At 41.7% G+C, this 11,693-nt stretch overlaps 1 protein-coding gene across 1 annotated transcript; it reads right to left on the minus strand.

Moving 5' to 3' along the window:
* Nucleotides 1-306: 306 nt before the first annotated feature.
* On the minus strand, nt 307-1,635 carry LOC112164037 (zingipain-1). The gene is made up of 2 exons (XM_024300281.2): nt 1,197-1,635; nt 307-1,103 (listed from the first exon to the last, which is right to left on the minus strand). The coding sequence occupies exons 1-2, from the start codon at nt 1,633-1,635 to the stop codon at nt 511-513; spliced, it is 1,032 nt and encodes a 343-aa protein (XP_024156049.1). The 3' UTR covers nt 307-510.
* Nucleotides 1,636-11,693: the final 10,058 nt, after the last annotated feature.

The raw sequence follows: 11,693 nt of genomic DNA on the forward strand, positions 1-11,693 counted from the left end.
CGCCGAAGGGGTTTATCTTGGACCTATGAAGCCTTTGAGTTCCTCTTGACAAAGTCAAAAAAAGAGGAGATGTCTATATGAAAGTTTAATGAAAAATGAAAAAGAGGGAATATGCATTAAGTAATTATAGGGGTGTACATAAAATTTCTTCTCATTTTTCTCTGCAAAAAAAATAAAAAGTCTCTCTCATTTGATTGCATATTCCAAGTAACTTGCTGCATATATGAGCACTTGGTTGGTTAAATAATACCTATAGTGCAATGGTAATTATCACAAATGAGTTGGCAATGATCGATCTTCCTCTAATGGGATCCTCTTATATTGAAACAAGAGCTACCCAACTTATTTAAGCAAATACATGCTGGTACAAAATACAATACAGCCGTTTTCACGGCCGAACATATAGTAGAATTTGGAAGTGCATACATAGTAGAATTTGGAAGTGCATACTTAATTCATATATATGGAAAAGGCCGGGGCCTGATGTTATTGGTTTGATTATACGTAGAGTTATGCAGTCGGATAGACGGGACTGACAGCAAGGCTGCACATACCCTCTGGGGCATCACTGTTTCTAAGAATCCTCATATACCCACTTTCACCCCAACCCTCCCCCCATGAGTTCTTCATTAACCAATAGGGGGTTCCATCTTCAGTCGTCCCGTAGCCAATGGCCGTGACGGCGTGGTTGGGCTCCGTCCCACAATTGCCGGATTTATACACCCCACTGCCGTACATCTTAAAATCTGGTCCATCAGCAGTAATGACAATCGATACTGGTTGCATGGCCACAGCCTTCTGTAGATCGTTTTCACTGCTGGAAGGGACGCGTTCATAGCCAGTGATCTGTGCGGCATGCTCACTTTCCTTGTTAGTATCGCATGTTCCCATTTCTGTTGCCTGGTACGGGTAAGTTTCTTCACGAGCGAGTCCTCCGTTTTGTACTACGTAGGAATAGGCGAAATCTAAGTTACCACCGCCGCACCCCTTGTTCTGATGATTGCAGTCCACAAGTTGCTGCTCAGAGAGTGAGATCAATTGGCCGGTTTTGATTTTGGTTAGCCCTTCCACAGCTGCTGCTACTGTAAATGCCCAGCAAGCACCTACATGTATATGTATACAAAAGTTAGTAACAAGGATAATATTTGATCGATCAAGTAGGTTTGACGTATGCATGGTGCATGTGATTCACTTACCGCATGTTTTTTGATCCTTTATGGGGGTGACAGCTTGTTGTTCCCTCCAGTCCACGCTAGTTGGAATATCAGTAGCAGCCAAGCCTTGGTAGCTAAAATTGGATGACGTTGAATTTAAGCCGGGGGGCATTTTGAATCCGGTATGATATCTCCGGAATTCTTCGTCGGTCATATCAGAAAACTTGTTGATGTTCAACTTGTAAGTCTTATTCGCTTCATTGTTGAACTTCTCCACGTATTCGACATTCTTCCTGAAGATGCCCAAACGCCTTTCCTTCTCTGCCGCATTTGGGTAAACGCGGCCGTGCTTTGCCATCCATTGCTCATGTTTTTCAGCAAGGGAAGCTTCATACAATGAACGAGATGTGGCATGAGAAGCCAAAGTCCCCAAGGTAATGAATATGGCAATAAACACAAGGTTAATGCGTTGAAAAGCCATATATTGTTCACAATTCTAGTACCGGAGGCCGGGTAACTTTGTGACAATGGCTTGTTTTATGAAGTGATTGGCAAACAAGCTGTGAAGAAGCAAGTATTATAGTATTGCGTTTATATAGGAGAAATCTAACGTGTATAATTGGCATGAATATATATACAATTTGATGTTTTCGGTTCTTCTGTGGAAAATTGGCACAAATTTCTGTATACTTCTAAATATACAGCTAAAACAAGTGATGTCTTTTATGTGGAAAATTAGCACAAGTCCAAATTTCAGTGTTCAACTTCTAAAGACTTGGAACATTATGTACGCCCGCTAATCAAGTCTTGGCAACTAGTACGTGACGATCTCTATCTATTGCCCGTAATGTAAATTCGAAGTTTCTTTTCTTTTTTTGCTTTCTGTGTTCGGCTGTTCTTTCTTTTCTTTTGATTTCTCCAATCTTGCTTGTTTTGGCAATTGACTATGTAAATCATGCTTTGCGGAATTCGTGTGTATTGGGCTGTGTCCCTTGTACTGTTTTTTTTTTTGGAGTGAAATGGAAGACTAATTCATTGATGAAACGTCATTACAATCAGAGAAAATTAGAACCTCCACACTTGGAGGGATGTTGGTAAAGAAATCAATACCAAATTGACCAGCTTTGGCCTCCTGCGCCAAAGTATGCGCTACTAGATTAACCTGCCTATTACCAAAAACCACTTTAGCATCTAAAGCAGCATGCAACAAGTTTCGCAAGTCATCAATTAAGAACCCCAACTCCGATTGATCAAGGGAAGAGCCAGAGATAGCGTGAACCAAATGCATACAATCTGTTTCCACTATCACTAGTGTTAAATGCTGATCAATAGCCAACTGCACTCCGAGAAGCAAAGCCAACAACTCCGCATGGCAGGCAGAACTAGACACCATTACTGTGTGTCGAAAGCCCCCCAACACAACTCCTTCATGGTCCCTGAAAACACCTCCCAATCCTGTGATACCCGAATCCAAACAAAAGGCCGCATCAACGTTCAATTTAATAAAACCAATAGGAGGCTTTTTCCATTAGGTTAAAGACCCTGATCTATGAACAGAAGGTGAGGGAGTGCGAGCAGCCTTGTAATCCTCCCACCAACCCAATGTTATTGGCATAATATCAGTAGCCAACTTGCACTCCTCATCCCAAATCCGGGAATTTCTGTTACGCCAAGTAGCCCAGATGGTCATCAATAAAGGAGCAAAAACTGTTGGGGCCTGTGAGTAAATGGATACCAACCAATCCGCAACACAAGAGGCACCTGGGAGATTAGGAATATGAGATACCTGGAGCATACTAACTGCATGGGGACAATCTCGTAGGGCATGAATTGGGGACTCAACTTCTTCATCACAAAACGGACATTGGGTATCAATATCAACACCTCTTTCACTAAGCCTGCTTCGTGTAGGAAGAATATTAGCAGCTGCCTTCCAAGCACAAACCTTCACATTACCTGGCACGGGGGCATTCCATAATTGTTTCCAAAGAACCGCACTAGGGTTAGGATTAGAAGGCTCCTCTTCAAGAATCCTACACCTAGCAACATGATAAGCAGACTTCACTGTAAATCTGCCTTTTCTGTCAGCATCCCAAATCCATCTGTCTGCATGGTTCTGAGGGCTAAGTGGGAGTGCCTGTATCTTCTGAACAATATGTGTAGGGAATAAATGAGATAAAAGAGTAGTGTCCCATACACCTGGAGCAAGAAACAGATCCGCAACCACAGTAGCTCGATCGGACCTATACAAACTCAAGTCCTCCCCCATTAGCCAGGGATCTGCCCAGATATTAGTGGTTGTCCCATTGCCAATATGTCTCCGGATACCTGCCGGTAGAATATCTCTACCTTGCACGATACTCCTCCAAGCATAAGAGGGTTGCGCCCCCAAAGTTGCTTCCCAAAAATTACAATGGGGAAAATACAAAGCTTTTAAAAGCTGGCCAATTAAAGAATCCAGGTTTTGGATTAACCTCCACCCTTGCTTTGCTAACATGGCAAGATTAAAAGCAAATAAATGTCGAAAACCCATACCTCCTGTGCTTTTGGGTTTACATAAAGCATCCCAAGCACGCCAATGCATAGACCGCTTCTCCTCCGTACTATCCCACCAAAACTGAGCACATAATTGGTGAAGTTCCTGAATAAGAGACTGAGGTAGCAGATAACAATTCATCGTATATAGAGGCATAGCCTGAGCTACTACCTTGATTAAGATCTCTCTACCAGCGCTGCTTAATAATTTAGACAACCATCCTGTCAGTTTCTTTGACAAGTTGTCTTTAATATAGGCAAATGTATCTGTCTTGGACCGGCCTACTAGAGTTGGGATACCTAGGTATTTCTCATGCTTGTCTACCATTTGAACTCCCAGAATATTCGCCATATTTTCGTGCAAGTGGGGAAGCACACTCCTATTGAACACCACATTAGTTTTCTGCAAATTAACTTGTTGCCCCGACGCTTTCTCATAGATATTGAGTAACTGATGAATAAGATAACAGTCCTGAGGACTAGCATAGGAATATAACATGCTATCATCAGCAAAGAGCAAGTGACTAATAACAGGAGCCCTATCACAAATGCATAACCCCTGCCATTGACCACTAGAAACAGCATGACAAATAAGAGCCGATAGACCTTCAGCACATAGTAGGAATAAGTAGGGTGAGATAGGGTCACCTTGCCTCAGACCTCGCTGCGGAGCAATGAAACCTCTGGCATTGCCATTAATGAGAAAGGAATAACGTACCGTGGACAGAAAAAACATAATCAGTTCCACCCATTGACTAGCAAAACCCATCTTGAGCATAACTTTCTGCAAAAAACTCCACTCCCATCTTTGAGCCATATTGCACGTGAACGTTGACGCCAGTAAGTCTCATCTATCGACATCAATTCGTTCAATCTTCTGGAAAGTTGCTGCTTAGCTTCCTGGTCATCTTGATCAAAGGGCTTCTATAAGAGGGTGTTAAGCTGTGAGCGACTTACCTCCACCTCCTCCCTCCGGCTTTGGAAAACAGTGCGATCCCAAGTCAACAACTGGTTTCCAACTCCTCTTATTTTCCGACATAACTGAAGCATAGGGTTCCCATTATAAGACTCACTCCATACTTCCTCCACCTTCTGTGTAAAACCTTCATGAGCACACCACATTTCCTCAAAGCGGAACCGCCTTCTCCGTCTCTCCAGCTGCGGCGGCTCACGACGCACCTCCAGAAGGATGGGAACATGATCAAAACGACTAGGGTGCAAGTTCACCACCCTAGAGAAACCAAACTCTGTCCCCCATGCTGGTGAACAAGTGCCTCTATCCAAACGCTCTTTGATGCCGGGACTGCTCCACGTGTAGATACCACCAGCAGCTCCCATGTCCTCCAAGTTATAGTCCGACAAAGCTTGTCGGAACGCCTGCATCTGGCCCTGACTCCGAAGCCGACCGCCTGAATTTTCCCCCAGGTCCAAGATCTCGTTAAAATCTCCAACAACAATCCATTTCTCCGCCGGATCACGGGCCAAGGATCGCAGTAAATCCCAAGAGACATGGCGTTGACCAGTTTCCAGGTGCCCGTAGAAGCCAGGGAAACGCCATTCCAGGTTGTCTGGCCCTTTCACCATCGCATCAATGAAATACTTGTTCACATCTCTCACCTGGACAGAGATCGAATCATCCCACATCAATGCCAGACCTCCTGCTCTATCCACCCGATCAAAGTGAGCGATGTAAGGGAGTCCTACCGATCGAAGGAGTGTCTTATGCTGCTGTTTGGTGCAATGGGTTTCACTAAGAAACACCAAGCACGACTTGTGCTTCTGAATCAATAACTTGAGGGCATGCCAAGTTCCTCTGTTCACAATACCTTGGCAATTCCAAATCAAACAATTCATGGTGTGGAGGCAAGGTGTCGAGCACCTACTGAAGCCGGAGATCGGCACTGCAGAAAACCCTAGAAACAGAGGCGGCAACCCTAGTTTCAAAAAGTTCTCACTGCGGCGGTTTCAACTAACCTTTGCTCTGCATGTTCCAATTTGTATTATGTGTCCCTTGTACTGTTGTTTGGCCATGTGCCTTGTTAATTGATGCTGCCCTTCGACCAAAAAAAAAAAAATTTAACAATGGCAAATGGTTGCTGTCTAATGATAACATATATGGCCGCCATAGATCAAAAAGCTTGAAATGTAAGTAAGCTGGAAGAAGAAGAAGACCTTACAGAGAGAGAAAGAACCGATACCAAGCAATTATAATGAGAGTCTCGTTAATTATTACAACACACTTAGACTATTTATAGCAATTGAAAAACGAAAAAGAAAACCCTAGCACATTTATTTATTACAACCTGTAATTGCCAGCATGGCACATAGTGAACAAAGCCACATCATTAGCTCAAAGTCAACATTATCAAGACTTGATGATGACCAGCATGGTATGGTTGACCCGTTAAGTATCTAACTCATAGTAGTGGTGAATTCTAGAATCCTGATAAAAAATGCAAACTGAATGGATAAAAAAGGAAAATCAATATAAAGGGGAAAAGAAAGATAAGCTGGAAATTGGAATAATGATCCAGTATAGTTGATTGTAATCTTATAACACTTCTTTTAGTCAATATTTATATTGTCGATACAAGAGGAATGGGAGGAGAAGTTTGTTAACTATTACGTTGCCTCAGCATGGAAGAGTCAGCTTGACCAATGGTGTGGCATCCAGCTGTCAAGCATGTGACGCAAAGATTTTAGATATTTTTTATATTTTCCAGTCTGTAATAAGTGAAGTAGGTGTATTACTATAAATAGGGGTTTGTTGTAATAATTGGTGACACTTTGCATTTTTCTGAAAACACTCTCAAGAATTTTGCTCCAGATTGTTCTTCCATTTTCGTCTCTTTCTCTCTTCACTGTGCTTGTAAGGTTGGCCATGGATTTGATGTTATCATGGTATCAGAGCTATGGCTCTTGATCCTGAGCTTCTCTTACTGATACTCCTTGTTAATGCAGCTCGCTCTTCGTCTTCGTCAAGCTCACTGTGTACTTCAACCAAACCCTAGATCTTTGCTTTCTGCTTCTGAGGTTTTGATTCTGACTTCGATTACTTGTTTTCACTTGTGAAATGGTTTATTGTGCTGCGATTTGACTTCATCTAAACTTTTCATATCAATCTGTGACTTGTGATTTGGATCTCCGTTCTCTTGTGAGATTTGTACTAATTCTGTGATGTTGAATCTTTGAGATATATGGATCTGGTAAAATTGATAGTGATTGAGATATAACTGAGATGATAAAGAGATTTGTTGAAGGAAAATCATGCTGTGATGAGTATAATATTGTTAGATCTGTGATAAGACAAGATTGATAACCTGATTGCTTGTGAGACTATGATGAATATGATATTGTGAGATTTGTGATAAAACGAGGTTTATAGCTTGGTTGCTTGTGAGATTATACTACAGTAGATACGAGTTTGACAATATTTGGTTAATCAAAGAGTTTGATAATCTGTAGACTCATTATCAGCCATCATGACTATTACACAATCTGATGTTAACTCCCTGCTGAGTATGATTACTGTTCGCTTGAGTGAAACAAATTTTGTCAAGTGGAGCTTTCAATTCTAGTCCGTTCTCGAAGGAAATGATCTTTTTGGCTTCTTTGATGGAACCTATCCATGTCCCCTCGTCTTGCTCTTACTGAGGATGGGACTGTGACTAATGAGATCACTCAAGCTTATAAGCAATGGAAGAGGACTGACAAGGCCTTACTTGGTCTGTTAATGGCCACTCTTGATGATGATATGATGGAAATCATTGTTGGATGTAGCTCATCTCGTGAAGCCTGGCTAGCTTTGCAAGAAAGGTTTTCTACTGTCTCAAGAGCCAACATTATTCAGCTCAAAACTGACATGCAGACCATCAAGAAGGGTGCTGACTCAATTGACAAGTACCTACTTCGTATTAAGCATGCCAGAGATCAGTTGCAGTCTGTTGGATTAGCTATAGCAGATGAGGATATTGTGGTGCTCACCTTGAATGGTTTGCCTGATGAGTACTCAATGATAAAGACTGTTATTCGTGCTTGTGACAGCTCCATTTCACTTAAGGACTTCAGGGCTCAACTTTTAGCTGCTGAAAGAGATATTGAAGCACAGTTCATCTCTACAGGATCTATGACTGCAATGGCAGCTCGAGGAAATGGATACAGGTTCAATGCTGATGACAGAAATAAAGGTTCCACTAGATCATTTAGCAGTGATAAAGGCAAAGGTGTGTGGAATAACAATAATGGAAGACATGTTGATTGGAGTACTAGCAAGCAACTCATTTCTGAGAATGATCAAACTGGAGGAAGTTTCAGGAGTTACAACAGTGTTGAATGTCAGATATGTGGTAAAAGAGGTCACAATGCTAGCAACTGTTATCAAAATACTGAGTGTGATTATTGTCACAAGAAAGGCCACATTGCAAGCAAATGCTTCCAAAATCCTGCTTCTCCTGATTACAAGGGTAACAATGGTGAATATAGAAACAATATTGGTTCCTCACCTGAGTGTCAGATTTGTGGAAAAAAGGGTCACACTGCAGTTAATTGCTTTTACAGAAGTAATGTCCCACCTAATCATCCATCTCAGTCTGTGGTAATTTGCCAAATTTGTGGCCTAAAGGGTCATGCAGCACTGGATTGCCATAATAGGAGCAACTATGCCTATCAAGGTGCTGAACCTCTAGCTACCTTGACTGCTATGACAGCACAATCTTCTGGTGCTAGCACATCTGGAACACAACATAGTGAGATTTGGATTGGAGACACTGGTGCAACTCATCACATGACCTCTGATCTCAGGAATCTCACCATTGCTCGTCCCTATGAGTCTCACAACTCCATCACAATTGGCAATGGTGCAGGTTTGAATATAAAGCATATTGGTTCTACTGATATTACACTTGACAAGCACTCTTTTAGACTTAAAAATGTTTTACATGTGCCTGGTCTTGCTGTGAACCTTCTGTCCGTCAATAAACTATGCAAAGACAATCATTGCTACATAATTATGGATGATATTGACATTTGTGTACAGGACAAAGAAACAAAGGACTTGTTATACAAGGGAAAGAGTAATGGTGAAGGACTGTTTCTGTTCAAAAGTCCAAGATTTCCTTCTATCTCTCAACATACACATACTGCCTTTGTTGGTTCAGCTATCAAGTCCTCTCTCTGGCATCAAAGACTTGGTCATCCTACTTCTGATGTTGCTGCTAAAATGCTATCACTTTCTCAAGTGCAGTTTAGCAATGATTCTAGTCCCAATATTTGTTCTTCCTGTCTTAGTGGAAAGATGCATAGGTTACCTTTTACTGAATCAGTCTCTAGGTCAGTTGTTCCATTTTAGAAAGTTCATTCTGATGTATGGGGTGCTGCTCCTTGTTTGTCTTTGGAAGGCTTTAAGTACTATGTCACCTACATTGATGATAATACCAAGTTTGTATGGATTTTTCCTCTCATTAATAAATCAGATGTTTTCTCCACATTTGTCAAGTTCTTCAACTTTGTGCAAACACAGTTTCATTGTTCTATTCAATCCTTGCAAACTGATGGAGGTGGGGAGTATAATAGCAAAGCTTTTAGGAATTTCCTAGACACCAAAGGGATTTTGCACTTTATTACTTGTCCTCACACTCCTCAGCAAAATGGGGTTGCTGAGAGGAAGAATCGACATGTTGTAGAGACTTGCATCACTTTGATGATGGCAGCAAGCTTGCCTAAACGATTTTGGTTTAATGCTGTTGCTCATGCAGCCTTTCTTATCAATAGAATGCCTTGTAAATCTCTCAACATGCATTCTCCTTACTTTGAGTTGTTTGGATCTGTACCTGATATCCACTCCCTCAAAATCTTTGGCTCAGCATGTTATCCTTATCTTAGACCATATTCCCATGACAAACTTGATCCTAGAACAACTACATGTGTTTTTCTTGGCTATGCTCTTGGTTACAAAGGTGTTTTTTGTTACAGCATCGAGAAAAATAAACTTTGGCTATGCAGACACGTTATCCATGATGAGACTCAGTTCCCCTTTTCAGTTGCTTCTCTTGTGTCAACCTCTACTCCAACACCATCTATCCCTAGTCCTGCTAGGCCATCCCCCTCTGCCAGCTCTCCTTCTCTTCCATCACATCTGCTTTCCGTCCTTCCTCCAGCTCAATTGCATGTGGTGCTTCCTTTTGCCCAGTCCTCTCAGCCTTCTGCACGGTCCCCTACCTTGGCTGATGGGGGGGACATGACTCATGCTGCTGTAAATAGTAATGTGAGTACTGTGAATAGTGATGTGAATGCTGCTGTGAATAGTGATGTGAATGCTGCTGTGAATAGTAATGTGGATGGTGGAAACGTGAATGTGTTAAGTGAAGATGGTGGAAGTGGTAGTGGTGGTTCCCATTCAATTAATGATGATATTTCCTCCAACTACAGTGATAGTAATAATGCCAGTGTAGTCCTACCTCAAGAGTTGCAATTTGTTGAAGATCATGCTCAGGCATATAATAATCACTCTATGCTGACAAGAGCAAAGAATGGGATTGTAAAGAACAAATTATTTCCAGACTTTTGTGCCTTCTCTTGTGTGGTTTAACAGAATCTACTTGATGAATTAGCCTTTTTTTAGTGGCTTTACTTCTGTTTTGGATATTCACGAGTCTATAGAGCCCAAGTCCTTTAGAGCTGCAGTTGGTACACCTGACTGGGACTTGGCAATGAATGAGGAGATGGATGCGCTTTGGAAGCAAGGTACCTGGGTTCTGGTTCCATTACCTAAAGGTAAGAACATTGTAGGGAGTAAATGGATATATAAGATTAAAAGGAATCCTGATGGCACTGTTTCTAGGCACAAAGCTAGATTAGTTGCACAGGGGTATAGTCAAGAGAAAGGCTTGGACTATGATGAAACTTTTAGCCCTGTAGTGAGACACAGTACAGTTAGACTTGTGATTGCTCTTGCTGCTATGAATAAATGGGAATTACGGCAGTTGGATGTTAAAAATGCCTTTTTGCATGGTGATCTCAGAGAGGAAGTTTATATGCAACAGCCACAAGGATTTATTGACTCTATCCATCCTGATTATGTTTGCTTGTTGAAGAAATCACTCTATGGTTTGAAGCAAGCTCCTAGAGCTTGGAATGAAAAGTTTACTAACTTTCTTCCAGCTCTAGGCTTTCATTTTTCTCATTCAGATCCTAGCTTATTCATAAAGCAAAGTGAAAAAGGTGTAGTTGCCTTATTGTTATATGTGGATGATATTGTCGTAACTGGATCTGATACTGAAGGAATCAATGCGGTTGTGTCCGAGTTGAGTGAAGTGTTTGATATGAAAGATCTCGGTTCCTTGTCTTTCTTCCTTGGCATCAATGTGCAATACAAGAAAAATGGTATTTTTCTGTCCCAAGAAAAATATGCAAAGGAGTTGATAGTCAAAGCAGGTCTGGAAACTTGTAGGGAATGTGTGTCACCTTGCCTTCCTCATGTTCAGTTGCTCAAAAATGAAGGTACTCCTCTACCGAATCCTACTCTTTATAGGAGCATTGTTGGGGCACTCCAGTATCTAACCTTCACTAGGCCTAATATTGCCTACGCTGTCAATACTGTGTGTCAATTCATGTCTGCCCCAACTGATGTTCATTATGCATCTGTTAAGAGAATATTAAGATATCTGCAAGGAACTTTGAGCAAAGGATTGTTTTACAAGTATGGTGACAGTGTGGCATATATTAATGCCTACTGTGATGCTGATTGGGCTGGTGAGATTAACCACAGGAGATCTACCACTGGCTTCATTGTGTATCTAGACCATTGTCCTATATCCTGGCAGTCAAAGAAGCAGGGCTCAGTGTCAAGAAGTTCAACAGAAGCAGAATATAGAGCTCTTGCAAACACGGCAGCAGAGATATCTTGGATAAGGCATGTGCTATGTGATTTGCAGGTAAGAGTACCTGCCCCTCCTCTGTTGAAGTGTGACAACTTGTCTGCTCTTGCTTTATGCTCCAATCCTGTAT

Source organism: Rosa chinensis, chromosome 5 (genome assembly GCF_002994745.2).
Source record: "Rosa chinensis cultivar Old Blush chromosome 5, RchiOBHm-V2, whole genome shotgun sequence".
In the NCBI taxonomy this organism is placed as follows: Eukaryota; Viridiplantae; Streptophyta; class Magnoliopsida; order Rosales; family Rosaceae; genus Rosa; species Rosa chinensis.